Source organism: Equus caballus, chromosome 25, assembly GCF_041296265.1.
Source record: "Equus caballus isolate H_3958 breed thoroughbred chromosome 25, TB-T2T, whole genome shotgun sequence".
Classification (NCBI taxonomy): Eukaryota; Metazoa; Chordata; class Mammalia; order Perissodactyla; family Equidae; genus Equus; species Equus caballus.
Window position 1 is genome coordinate 38,445,265 of NC_091708.1, and position 13,608 is coordinate 38,458,872.

Genomic DNA, 13,608 nt, shown 5'->3' on the forward strand with positions numbered 1-13,608 from the left:
CAAGACTGCAGTGCTGGGAAAGCACAGCCAGCTCGGGCCCCCGGAATGCACGCTGCATCCTGGGCACCAGCTGGACACTTGGGACAAGGGCATGGGTGCTCTTAGCCCCTGACACCCTGGCCTGGCTCCTCACCCTTAGGGAGCACCTCTGCTTCCCGCCCTCCTTCCCCGGCTCCCTGGCTGCCTTGTCCAGAGACGGCTGGGGAGCCACATTGCTGTTCGACCTGCCTCTCGGCCAGATTCTGCTGAGCTCAAATTCTAAAGAAATAGGCATAGCCTGCCACTTAGATGATAAAGTGATGCCCCAAAAAACTCACCCTTATTTATTATTCATTTTACTTCAGCAAGAATACCCAGAGGACAGTAATCAAAAGGCAGGTAGAGTTCTGTTTCCAAAAACCCCTTCCTAGAACTTGGACCTCCCCAGCCCGCCTCCCCACCCTGAGCAGCTCCACGCAGCAAACCCAAAGCCTGCAACCTCATTTGGCAGCATCCTCAAGCTCCCGCCCGCCACCGTCAGAGGGGTGGTGGCTGGCAGCGGGACTGCCTCCGCTCCGCCCCTCCGCCTGGTCCGGATATCTTGGTTTTATTTTTATTTTCACTCTCATTCTTTTCTTTTGAGAGCCAACAGAAGACGTGCGCGCCTCCTATATAAAGCAGCACCAGCCAAAACAAATGCACATCAAATGCATTTATTTGCACAGACACTCATAAAAACTTTACTAGACACCAAATCATTACAGGAAGGGGCAAACCTCCAACTCCGCAGATCCCTAGCGTTTTGAAGTGGATTTAAGATAAAGATCAAATGGGATGGGCGCTGCTCCCTGCATCACACCCAACCCCCTTCCCCAGCCGCGGACCCTCGGGGTAGAGACCAATGAACTTCCTCGCTTTTGTGAATTTGTGTCCAATTCATATAAAATGCCTTTCTGCAAGTTATTCTTAGTGTCCTAATGGGGCTTTTATGGCTCCAAATACAGTCCTTGGCCTTTTCTTTGTTCTGGCTCAGGTCCTCAGTCGGGGAAGCCCCTGGTTCTAGATGGGCTGCTGAAATAACCCAGCCCATCCATTTGGCAAGAAATGCAAAGATTCTTGAGGAAAGTGCCTTTAAAAAAATAAATATAAATGGCACCTTGAGAGTCCCACATGGTCGGTTTTGATGCATTGGGCTGAGGCCCCTAGTTCTGTTCCCTTCCAAGGTTCTGGTTAGGAGCAGCTACCCTCAGCCTCAGGCCCCACAGCCAGGGCGAGTGGAGACATCTGGGCCCTGCCTGGGGGGCTCCTGCGCCCAGCCCCCGCCACCTTCCTAAAGGAAGAGAGACGACAGAGTTCAGCACCTCCCTTTCTTCCCCCGTAGGTCCTGGTTGGAGGAGGGGGAAGCAGCCATGATTTCCCCAAGTCCTGGGGACCCCCTTTCACCCAATTACTCACCAAATATTAATAGAGACCTACTGTGTGCCAGGTGCTGTGGTGACCACTTACATTTCATCCTCTCAGCAGCCTTGGAGGATAGACACTATGATTATGCTCCCTTTGCAGATGAGGAAGCTGAGGTGCAGAGAGAGGGCAAGACTTTCCTGACATCCCACAGTCAGATCTTGAAGCAGACCTGGGTGCCTCCCCGGGACCTGCTCTTACCCACTCCTAACCACCGCCCGGCCAGTGGCAGACCTCAGCCCTGGGCCACCTAGCCAGGACAGTGCCCTTCAAGCTCCAGCCCTGAGGGCTGACAGCAGCCTTAGGATCTGAGGGAGCCGGATCTCCTGACACACCAGGGAGGAATCCCGTGACTAACCACCCAGATCTTGTGCTGAAAAGTCATGGACCTGCGGCTAGAGACCCCACAAGCTGGGTGAGGGTGGGGATGGGCTACAGGGAGGACAGAAGGACTTTGCTGGGGGTGGGTGGTCCCACACATTGCACACAGGCACATACTATCACGAGCCTCAGAGCCACGCGCCCCCTGCCTCACCAGCAAACTCTGCCTAAAACCCTGTCCCCTGCCATCTCTCTCTCCTCAGCCCCGAAGACCCCAGATGGGAGAGTGCGAACCTGCTCCCAGCCCTGAGTTGGAGGGACCCAGCGTGGACCTCTCTCCAGTCATTCCTCTGTGGACCGCCACCGGGCTCAGGGTCCCTGTGAGCTCGCCGCAGGCACAAGACGACCACGGTCTCTTCCCCGGGTTGTGGGAAGGGGCCGGGTTACTTATCACACACATCCATCGCTCTGCTAGCTGAGAAGGGGCCTGAGCCTTTGACCCACGTGTCCTGGGGTCAAGAACGCTGCGGTCCGCGGAGGGGAGTGTGGTCGGGGCTGGCTCCCAAGGCCGGGACACTCAACCACTGCCAGGGCCATCCGGCTCCACTTCTGGAATTCCCAGGTCTCTGGATACCGTGCCGCCACCTCCCGGGAATAGCGGCCCCCAACCCGGGCCATGGCTTGGGGTGGCTCTGGTCCAGTCCGGCTGCCTTCCCTGGATCTGAGGGTCGCCAGGACCAATGGCACCCCGGCAGCGTGGGACGGGCCTGGGCGCTCCCGCAGGGCGGAATCGCGGATCCGTGCAGCTCCGCGTCCGCGCCTTCATGCTCCATCCCTGCCCAAGATCCTCCCCTCCAGCCGGGCTGTAAACTGGGAGGGGGCTCTGCCGCTCGGCTTTGGTCAGAAGGACAGCGGGACAGCCAGAGGGAGGATGGACAGGGCTCCACTGCGGGGAGCGGGATCACAGGACTGTGTTCGTAGGAGGCTGGTAGTTCAGGTGCGGGGTGCCAGGCCCTAAGGAGAGGAGCAAGGGGGGACAGGGAATGGCTTAGTGGAGATGGGGTATCTGCGGGATTGGGGGAGCTGAGACCCCCGCCCTAGAGCTTTCCTCTCCGATCTTGCTTCTTCCCAAGCGATTCCAAACAGCCGACTCCATCCATCCCCAGGTGGAGAAAATTGGAAGCTGTTTCTGCCGCTGAAGTCCGAGCCAGAGAAAATCCCGGGTCGGAGGCAGCGCCCAGGCTCGAGCCGCCGGCGGAGTCGTGGGTCCAGGGTCGCCAGGGGAAATTGGTGGGTACCAGATCGCACCCGCCCCTGCCGGGCGCAGCAAGGTGCCGCTCGCCGCCTACCGGGAGTACCTGAGTCGGGGTCTAGGCCCCCGCCTTCGGTCCAGGCGGCCGCTTCTTCAGCAGTTCAGCTCCTGCGGTTGTGCTGGGGAGAGACCTGGGGCCTCTGTGTGTCTGTATGCGAAGGAGCCGGGATCACCGAGGGACCCGGGGAAGGGGGACAAAGGGCAAGGAACAGGACCTATACGGTGATCAGGAGGACAGGGACGAACGGACAGTGAGCGGGGAGGACCTGGAGAGGGGACCTCAGGTTTGTAGACTGAACAGCCCCACTCCCAGACCCGCACCTGGGTTGGGCCCCGCATGTCGGCAGCCACCAGCGGCTCTGAGCACCACCCTTGGCTCTCCCGATGTGGGCCCTGGTGGTGTGGGCTGTGACACAGGCAGGAGCACGGGGAGATGTGCCAAGATCCTGTGCACCCCAGGACAGACCAGCCATGGCACCCAAGCCCGCCCTGGGCACGTCCTCCTACGCTGAGACGCAGCCTTTGGGCAGTCCGAGTTTGGGGCACAGTCCACGGCCCCAACTTGGCTCTGGACGCCAGCCAGAGGTCAGAGAAGCTTAGGAGGTCTGGCCACAGGGACCCCCATTCAGCCTAAGGAGGGAAATGTGGAAAGGAAGAGGCCGGGCACGGGGAAGGCGGAGAGTGGGAGACAGAGGGAGAAGGGTGGAAGGCTGCACTAGGAGCCTGGGTCCGGAGTGGGTCTGCTGGGCCTTTGACGGCAGAGGATTCCTTAGTGCTCTCTGAAGGAGAAGGCAAGAGACTGGGCTTAGAACCAGGACCCTCTCGCCCACAGGCAGTTGCCCGACAGCAGGTGCAGGGACGCAGCGCGGCCAGCAGAGGGCAGAAGGCACCCGGTCGGTCCGCCAACCGTGCGCCCGGCTCTGCGCCTCTCGGCTCCGCGCGCCCGAGCCTGGCCCGCTGGCTGCTCCCGGCAGCTGCCGCGCCCCCGCCCCAGATGCCCGGAGAAGGCGGCCCAGGCCCAGGCCCAACCTCGGGAGCTCGAGGCCTGGGGTTTCCGGGCTGGGCAAGGACAGGGGACCAAGGGCATGTGAGAGAAACTCCACATCCACTCATCCAGCGTCCTGGATCCAGACACACAAAGACGCTGAGAAATACAAGGAGACACAAAGCCAAAAAAAAAAAAAAAGACCCAAAAAACCCCCACAAAACCCCAAAACCCCAAACTCTGAGAGACTCGCAAATACACAGAATCATTCAGAAACTCAGAGATACACACGGACACACAAAGGTGACACGAAGACACACATATAAACAAAAAAGAATCCCAGACACATTACAGAGGCTGACACACAAAGACGTCCCACCCGCATAGAGTGACAGACACAGGGACACAAAGACCTACAAAAACACAGAAGATACGGAGACACGGAAAGACCTGCAGATTCACACTCAGACACACACACAACGAAGCAGGGGAATCAGACACGGATTGCCACACTCGGAGCCGAGAAAGTCGCAGGGACACAGAAATACTGCATGCGCACAGAGACACGGGTGCACAGACAGCAAGCTCCTCCGAGGCGGGAGCATGGACACGCACAGCGCACACAGATACCCACCGACACACACGCAGGTACCGGGGTGGGGCGGCAGCCTCTAATCCTCCACAAAGCCGGGCCCCTCCGCGGGGCCCCGCGGCACAGGGGGTCACTTCTGACCAAGCCGCCCGCAGGCTCCAAATCCGATCCGCCCTCTCGCCTCCAGCGGGGTCAGGGGACCCGCCTCCCATGCCCTCCGCCCCCGCCCCGCTCCGCGCCGCTGCTCTGCTCCGGGAGGGGCCGGGGCCGCTCCGCAGCGGCTCGAGGGGTCAGCCCGCGCCTGCCCCGGGGCCGCATCGGCCCCCCTGCTCCCGGGCGAGCCGCGCCTCCGTGGGGACCCAGGGGTCCAAGACACAGCCGGCCGGGCTCAGCGCACTGCAGCCGGACGCAGCGGCCTCCGCAGCGAGCGCGGGTGCCAGGCCCGGTGGATGCCAGGCCCGGCGAGTGCCCGAGTCAGCCACTCGGTCTTGCCGGCTTTTCGCTCCCCAGGGCCGAGGACCACTTTGCCCAGGCTGGCCAGGGCGCTGTCCCTGCCAAGCGTGGCCTACGGACCCCTGGCCGGGTCCCTCCGCCACCAAAGGTCGCCTATGCCAGCCGCCAATCCGGTTTCCCTCGAGCGGCCGGCGGAACACACGTCGTGCTGGGCCTTCCGTCCCCGACCCTGGAGCCACCCCTACCGGCGCCCCTCGCTCCAAACCCTGCGAGGCCAGGTTCTGGTCCATTGCCCCCACTCCCGCCGGGGGCCCTCTTTCCCAGACGTAATCGTCCTCTAAACTCTCCGTCGCCTGAACCTGGGCCTCACCTTCCTCGCCTGCCCAATGTCCCCCATCCTTGATCCCGGGGCCCCTCCGGGATCTTCGCTCACCCTTGCATCCCATCTCTGCCACGTCTGAAGCTTTCCCGGGTCCCTCACTGCAAATCTGGGGCCCAACCTCCCTCTCCCTGAGCCAGGGACCCCTTGGCGAGTCCTGAGCCAGCAACCCTTCCCTCCTGCCGTTGCCCGTCCCTCGACCCCCGCAGCCAGCCCTCTCCTCGGACCAAACCGGCCCCGGCATGGCGCCGCCGCCCGGGGAACGCCAACTCAGCCCGGTGTGACCTACCTCGGCCGACAGTCGGGGTCCCCGGGCGGCCACTCACGGCCGGCGCCGTCCCCTGGTGGAGCCGCTGTGCTCGCCGCCGTCCGCGCAGTCTGGTCTCGCTCGGGGCCACTCCTCTTACCGCCGAAGCTTTACAAAATATTAATAATAAAGAAGGCAAGAAAGCAAAGAAGGAAGCTTGCTTTCCCCAACTCCCAAATCAATTTTTCAAAGGAGTGGGGCAGAAGGATTTGTTTCGAAGGCGACCCAACCTTCTGCGAGGGGCCAGCAGGGCGCTCGGCCTGGCCGGGACGCCCGGACCGGCGCGCGGGGCCAGGCGCGGCGCGGGGCGCAGGCTGGGGGCGCAGGGAGCCCTCCCGCGCGGGGGGGGCGGCGACGGCACTATTTGACGTGGAGCCGCCGGCTCATCCCGGCGCAGGGATACGAGGCGCACCAATGAGTTCAAATGTCAGGAAGTTTGAGGAGGGGTGAGGCGGCTCCCGGGCGCAGTATCCCTCCGCCGCCAGCCCCAGCTCTAAACCCAGCGGCTCCGCGGGCGCACCATGGCACTGGAGTAGTGCGGGGAGCGCGCCCGGAGCCCCGCGGCCCGCTGCGCCCCGCCCGGGACCCCGCTGCGCCGCCCGCGCCCCCCCAGCCCGCGGGGCCGCCCCTGCACCCCCGCCCCCTCCCCCGCCCGCCGCCGCCGCAGCCGCCGCCGCCACCGCCGCCGTCTCCTCCCCGCGGCTCCGTCTGCCGCCGCCGCCGCAGCCCGGCTCCGGGACTGACAAGCAGGTGACAGAGGAGCCGGCGCGCGTGGCTGCGAGTGCCCGGGGGAGCGCGGCGCGGACTGCAGCCGCCCCGGCCCGCCCGCACGACGCCGGGGCCCGGGGCCAGCGCGTTGCCGCTCCGCGCTCGCCGGGGGCAGTCGGCGGCCCCAGCCGCAGCCCCAACTCCGCGGGGGCCGCGCCTCCCCGGCTCCCGGGCCCCGGCGGCGGCGAGCGGGCAGGCGGGCGGGCGGGCGAGCACCCTGGCTGGCGGGGCCCGAAGCGCGCCCCGCGTCCCATGGATATAGCAACAGGTCCCGAGTCGCTGGAGAGGTGTTTCCCCCGCGGGCAGACGGACTGCGCCAAGATGTTGGACGGCATCAAGATGGAGGAGCACGCCCTGCGCCCCGGGCCCGCCACTCTGGGGGTGCTGCTAGGTGAGTGCGGGGTCGCCGCGCCCGAGTGATCACGGGCAGGGGACGGGGCCTTGTCCCAGGTGGACACAGGCGTCCAGGCCAATGGATAAAGGAGATGGTTTGCAGGACATGGGGGTGTGGGGGACACAGAGAAGACTCCTGGAGTGATCTTCAGAGGGGCGACAGGCACGCCTAGACAGGCATCCTAAGGGGACAGAGGTATGCAGGGACATCACCTAGGAGGAGGGAGAACAGGACTCGCCAGCCGCCTCCCTCCATCCTCACCGGGCCTCGGTTCTAGAGCTGCCACTCCGGGCAGGAGGTGGGAGGCGGGTGGCAGGGGTGATGGAGGACCCAATAGTCACCTTGGCAGGCTCGGGAATGGCGCCAGGTCACTTGGGGAGGGGGAGCTTTTAAGAAAAAGATGCCCCCTGGGTCACCCAAACCACAGGTTTTGGGGAGATTGGGGACAGAAGACGCCGTGGGGCGTGTCAGCCAGCGAGCGCCTCAGCCTCCCCTCGCCTGTCTGGGTCCCAGCCGGCTCCCCCGCGCCGTGCTCGTTCTCGTATTTATTACCACCAAGCGCCGGATCTCCGGAGAAGGGGAGAGCGCAGCGCCGAGCCGAGGCTCGAGGCCCGCGGCCTCTCCGCGCCGGAGTCCGGGGACTGGGACGAACTAGCGGAGGCTGCCCGGCCCCTGGCGCGGCGGCCGGGGGAGCGCAGGCGGCGGGCGGCGCTCCCGGGCTGCCCTCGCCCTTGGCCGGGGCTGCGGGCACCGCTGCAGCCGGGACGCTGGGGCCGTGCTGGTCGGCGCTGACGGCCCGGCTCTCGCCCTGTGCGCTGCAGGCTCCGACTGCCCGCATCCCGCCGTCTGCGAGGGCTGCCAGCGGCCCATCTCCGACCGCTTCCTGATGCGAGTCAACGAGTCGTCCTGGCACGAGGAGTGTTTGCAGTGCGCGGCGTGTCAGCAAGCCCTCACCACCAGCTGCTACTTCCGGGATCGGAAACTGTACTGCAAACAAGACTACCAACAGTAAGCCCTCTCGTCCTGCTCCTTCCCCGCCGCCGCCGGCACTCGAGCCCGGCCGACCCCTGCCAGGCCGGGGCCGCGTCCGCCCTACAGCCGGCTCTGCGCGCCGCTGGGCCCATCCGCTCCGAGGGCTCCGCGGGCTGCGCGTCTCTCCGGCAGGGCCGAACCATCCCATCCCGGCCGACCCTGGTGGCCGGGAGTCTCCGGCAGCCCCTCGTTGCCATCCTTTGTCCGGGAAACCTGCTCTGGGCCATTGAGTCGGGGCGTGGGACAAGGCCGGGGGCCGACTGGGGGATATGATGCCGTGGTCCTGGGACAGGGCCTGGCCCCGCTGAGGCCTGAATTGGGGACCAACAATTGATTTCCAAACGAAAGCAGCGCTTTAGGGAGCCAGGCCCTGGCGGTGTGCTTCCTCAGCCCAAAGGCGGGCTTTGTGGAGGGGTTGGAATTCCAGGAGCAGGGCGGTGGAGTGGGGGTGGTGCTGGCCTGGGATGCCCCTGTCCTGCCAGGGTCCCTGCTGCACTTTTAGGCTCTGATGCAGAGAAAGGAGTGTCCATTCTCTCCAAAGCGTTCCATGCGGGAATTTTGCACTTTTGATTTTCGTTGGCTGGAGAAGCTGTCTAGGAAGAGGACCTGAAGAAGTGGCAAACCACAGTCTGGGGCTCCCCAAGGGGGTGAGGAACTGACCGAGTCAGCCTTCCCCAGCAGGCCTTCTTTCTTGCAGTGTGTCTGTGTTGGGGAGGGGTGGCTGCCCTGCCCTGGTGTAGCCCAAGCGTTGGAGTCCGGGCCAGAGACGGTGGGGTGAGCCCTACTTGCTGACTTGTTTTGAGCTGAGAGTATGGGTTTGTCTGGCAAGCGGCCCGGGACAGATAAGAGCAGATGCAGGCTTTTTCTTTTGACCCTCTGGGTTTTATGCCTGGTAGTGTGATTGAGAGAAGCAACAGCCGAAAGAGGGGTGTGGGGATCCCCAGGGCAGCATTGTGTAGACAAGTGGGTGCCTGCGAGAACTTTCTAGTGAGGCCCCGAAAACCCTTTCAGATGGGGCTGCAGGGTGGGTAGGCTGCTCAGGCGGTTTGGGGCTTGGAGGGGGCCGTGTACCCAAGTCTCCGGGAAAAGGCAAGGCTGCGGGTGCCTGGTGGGAAGGGCAGTCTGCTTGCTCTGCCCGGGGATTGTCCCTAAATCCAGGCCCTGGTGGGCAGTGGAGCAGCTGGAGTGTCCCTTCCCCACCTCTCCAACTGCTTGGCTGAGGCCTGGAAATAGAGGGACTGCCGGCCAGAGCCCTCGAGAGGGCAACGGTTCGACTCTGAAAGGCTCTGGCTGAGCCCCATGCTAGCTCCTAACCTGGCTGTTGCTCCCCTGGTCTGGGAACTGTGCAGGAGCTGCATTTTTGCGCCTTGCTCTTCCCGCTGGCTGGGGGCTTTGCGGGCAGGAATCGGGGCCGGTACAGAGAGTCAGCTCTGTTGCTGGTCCCAGAGCCCAGCTGAAGCCTCCCGCTCTCCCCAGAGCACCCTAGATGAGGCACACTCCTGTTGATCAGGTTTGTGCTGCGCCCTGGACTGATAATGATTCTGGTTCCAGGAGAAGGTGAGGCAGCCAGTCAGCTCAGCCACAGGCAGGCAGGAGCAGCCCAGAAGAAGCGGAGAAAGTAGTTTGAGGTCGCTGTGGCTGGGGGCTCTGGGCCGGTCCAGGGAGCGGCCCCTCAGCAGGGCTCACCAGCCTCTAGCCAGAGTCCTGGTCTGCACCCCTGGCCTCCTCTGCCTGCCCCACCTGAGCTCGGCTCCGGCAATGCCATTTCCCACTCAGCTCAGCCACTGGCCTGGACAACTCAACACGTGGGGGCAGAAGGCCCAGGAAGCTGGAAATGGGCCTCCGAGTCAGTTGCACAGGTTTTTGATAAAAAATTTTTTTTTTTACATATTGGAAGACTCTTTCCAACCTTTTGTACATATCTACCGGTTCTCTCCCTCTGCCCCCCAATCGTTTATGGGGCTTCTCTTTAAAACAAGGAGAGGATGCTCCCTGGTTCTTCAGAGCCCAGAACTGTAAGGTCACAAAATTTGAGCTGGGTGTTCATTAGAGCTGAGCGGCCAACCCCATCATTTTACAAAACAATTAAACATTAAATGGTTGCAATTGTTTCGTAGAAAGTATATTTGCTTAAAAAAGAAAAAAGGCGCCTAAGAGCTTTTTTTCTTCGCTGCGTGCGCGGTAGGGGTGTGTTTGCTGGTGAATTTGGGATCAGGGCGCATCTCAGGTCCCGAGTCCGGGAGTCTGGGTCCTGCGGGGTGCAGCCTCCAGGCCGGCATTATTCATACCCCTCTAGGTCCCTCCCCCTCCCTCGCCCCCTCTTTCTTCCAATAAGGCCGGTTAGGTATCTGCGCTAGGCGGGCCGGTTGGGGGCTGAGGAGGGGTTGTTATCAAGACAATCCTGGCGACAGATACCCCGCGGGTCTCGCCTCAGCGTTTCTCTGCGAGAGCCAGCGCAGCGAGGCAGGAAGGGGCCGGGGAAGCGATGTTCTTTGCACGAAAATATATTTCATGACTTATTTTTTGCTTTGAGCACTGCGGATGCATATTTATTACATCTGTATGTAAATGCTTTTCAGACGAGAATCCAGGCAAGTGAGCTCAGAAACGTGCCTTCTCGATCTTGTCGAGTCTGTGCGTCAGCAGGATTGGGAAATTAACAACCCCCCCCCCGCCCCCCCCCGCCCCGTAACTTTTGAAAAATGTGTCCTCGCCCGGCGAGGGGCTGCGGGGCTGGGTCCTTAGAAAAGAGGTTGCTATTTTTATTAAGCGTCTCTTTCTCCTTGAGATTTGTTTTAAAGATCTGGGACACTCAGAAGCGCAACGTTATTCTACGCACCACGGGGGTGATTAATGGACATTCGGGCGCTTTTAATAGCATTAGATAAAACCCACCCGCACGTCCCGGACGCTCGAAGCAGGCCGGGGGCCACGGCATTTGGGGCGTGTTCACGCGTCACTCAAAAAGTCTCCTTTTTCTCCGTACGTGGTTTTTGGGGCTCCTTCTGAAAAAAAAAATAAGATGAAAGCATCGGATCCTTCTCCTGTGCACGAGGCTCTTGGCACCTCGGCAGCTTGAGCTCCTTCTCGGACCGAAAACCCGGTTAGAAACCGGGAGGAAACGCGGCCTCCAAACGCAAAATCACGAACACCTCTCCTTCCGCCACCGGAGAACACATGAAAAAACAAAATGACAACTTACCGCCCCCCCCCCAATTTTTTTTTCTTGGCGGCTAGGCCAAATAGAATTATGTAACTCTCTTTTCTTGCCGTCTGTCGCTCGTCTGGAAAGGGTTTCTATCCCGAGGAGGTGGCGAATTCCTGGAGGAGGCTCCGGAAGGGGGGAGGGTCGGTGGGAGAGTCCAAAAATCTGTCACAAAATGGAGTCTAATCGCTTGTAAGACAGCTCGCAGGTCTCGCGACCCGAGACTCGCGGGTGTGCGAGCGGGAGCGGCGCGCGCGGAGGGACGCGGGGTCCTGCCCGGGCCGCGGTCGCCCTTGCGCGCGGGGAGTGCCCGGGGCGGCGTCGCGTCGCCGCTGCAGCTGTAGAGGTCCAGGGCTCCGCTGAGCCTGCGAGGGTCCCCTCGGGCTCGCCTGCCCAGGTAGGATGCGCCCACCTCGGCAGAAGGGGCCAGCGAGGCTTTGATTGAGTTTCACAAAAAGCCGTCTGAGTCCTGGGGTGCTTTTTTTTTTTTTTTAAATTTACCCCAGCTGGCTGCGGCTCCAGTGGCTCAGCCCGGCTCTTCCCAGCACATTCCTTTCCTTGGAAGTGTTTACACCGGGAAAGGCCTTCCGGGGAGGCTCACCTCTCTTGGAGCAGCAGCACCAGCGGAGTGCGGGTGTGGCGCAGGGGGAGAGCAAAGTCAGGCTCCAGGCTCCTCTGCTGGCTGCTTCTCCCAGCTTGGGAGGCCTCGCATAGGCCTTACCACAGTGTGCCAGTTACCAGCAGCACCCCCTCCACCAGTGGGCACCCCAGCTGACATGTCCCCCAAGGGACTAATTCAGGGCTGCAGGCACCCCTGCCCACAGCCCCGGGCAGAGGGCCTGTCCTGAGAAGGACCTGTTTGGAAGGAAGAACCAGCCCTTTGCCTTGTCAAAAGGCCTTGGTGGCGCTCTCCCTGGGGATCTCAGGGCTGAAGGGCTCACTCTGCCAAACAGAGTTAGGGGACCCTCTAGCTCCTGGGAGGGCACCTCGCCCTTGACCCCCAGAGCGTTGGCTGTGGGGTTAGCTAGGGCTGGCCTGAGGCTGCTGCTGTCTGCTGCTGAGGGGCGGCATTCTTCACAGCTGACTCCTGGCTCACCCGGTATTCCCCAGGCTCCGGGCTGGTATAGGCTAATTTGCTGAATCTTTCTCCAGTAGGGGAAGTGGGCTATGAGGATCTCCTCTGGGGTATGTGACTGGTGACTCTCCGCTCCCTCCCGTCCTGTCCATTGGAGCCAGGCTCAGGACCACACAGCCCTGGCACCTCTTCTGTAAAATGGGGACATACCCACCTGGGGGAAAGTACTTTTAGAAGGATTCCGAGATAGCATGCCCCAAAGGACCTGGCATCTTGCCTGGCATGTTGTTAATACTCTGGAAATTATCATTGTTACTGTTATCACCATCAGCATGGCAAGGAATGCCTTGTCTCCAAGGACACACACCAGACTGCCCATAGGTTCCGTGCCAGAGAGAGCTGCAGCTGGCATGCTAGTTTGCCGTGAGCCTCTCTCTACAGGGAAGATGAGGGCCCGCCCCCTCCCCTCCCCCCCCAGGGAAAACCGTTCCCTTTGCCTGAGTGGGCACTGGGAGGGTCCTGCCTCCCTCGGGGTGAAAAGAGCTTTAGATTCTGAGACAGACCTGGGTTCATCTCCCAGCCTCGGCGCTCAGCAGCAGCTGTGTGGTCTTAGCCAAGTGGCTGATCATCTCTGAGCCCCAGGTTCTCCATCGGCAAACTGGGGGTGATGGTATCATTTCCCAGGCTTGTTGTGAGGATTGCACAGGGCACCTGGTGGGGCTTCAGTGAATGTTCGATACTCTGTGGGAATCCAGTAGCCGATCCTGTACTTCCAGAGTGGCAGAAAAACCTCCGATTGTACGGGTGGAGAACAGACGCCAACCACGCTTTATGAGGAAGGGCAGGCAGCACGGTGGCCTGGTGTGCTGGCCTGTTTCTTGGGGGCTGTGGGGGGTGGAGGTTGGTCCAGAGCAAAGATCTTTCCAGTGGGGAACAATTGGAATCTCCAGGGTCTGTAAAGCTTGGAAAAACATACTCAATAATATAATTTCATATTTGGAAAACTGTTCACGCTTATTGTTTTTGTGATTCAAATGACAGAAAAAAAAACCAAACCTCAACCAACATCTCTCAGGCTGAGGGGGAGATTCAGAAGAGAGGGCATGTAGGGGAGAGATCCAGGAATCTGTGTGTTAAGAAGATGAGGTTTAAAAGGTTGAGAAATGCCAGCCCAGGCGGTCAGAAAGATCCTCCAGCCCGGGGAGGTTTTTCGGTCCATGATGGCCTGGCAGTGCTTCCCCGGGGAACTTCCTCTGTTCTGCGGCTGTGAGGTTTTTAAAACAAAAAAGGAAAAAGAAAAAAAAAAAAAAAAAGAAACCCAGTCCTACTTTGGCATTAGTTAGGT

The 13,608-nt window shown here is 61.4% G+C and overlaps 1 protein-coding gene and 1 long non-coding RNA gene across 3 annotated transcripts in view; one reads left to right on the forward strand and one right to left on the reverse strand.

The window, feature by feature from the left end:
- Positions 1-676: 676 nt before the first annotated feature.
- LOC138920689 (uncharacterized) lies at positions 677-6,339 on the reverse strand. The gene is made up of 3 exons (XR_011432341.1): positions 6,020-6,339; positions 5,772-5,897; positions 677-3,852 (listed from the first exon to the last, which is right to left on the reverse strand). It is a non-coding gene; the product is annotated as an uncharacterized lncRNA (long non-coding RNA).
- Positions 6,340-6,687: 348 nt separating this feature from the next.
- Positions 6,688-13,608, forward strand: part of LMX1B (LIM homeobox transcription factor 1 beta) — an 82,413-nt gene continuing 75,492 nt past the window's right edge. Inside the window, exons 1-2 of one of the 2 annotated variants that reach the window (XM_070250560.1) lie at positions 6,688-6,948; positions 7,773-7,959. In XM_070250560.1, the coding sequence (XP_070106661.1) occupies positions 6,810-6,948; positions 7,773-7,959 (326 nt within the window). In that variant the 5' untranslated portion in view covers positions 6,688-6,809. The remainder of the gene's footprint in view (positions 6,949-7,772; positions 7,960-13,608) is intronic. The other variant, XM_023628892.2, reaches the window with a different exon arrangement.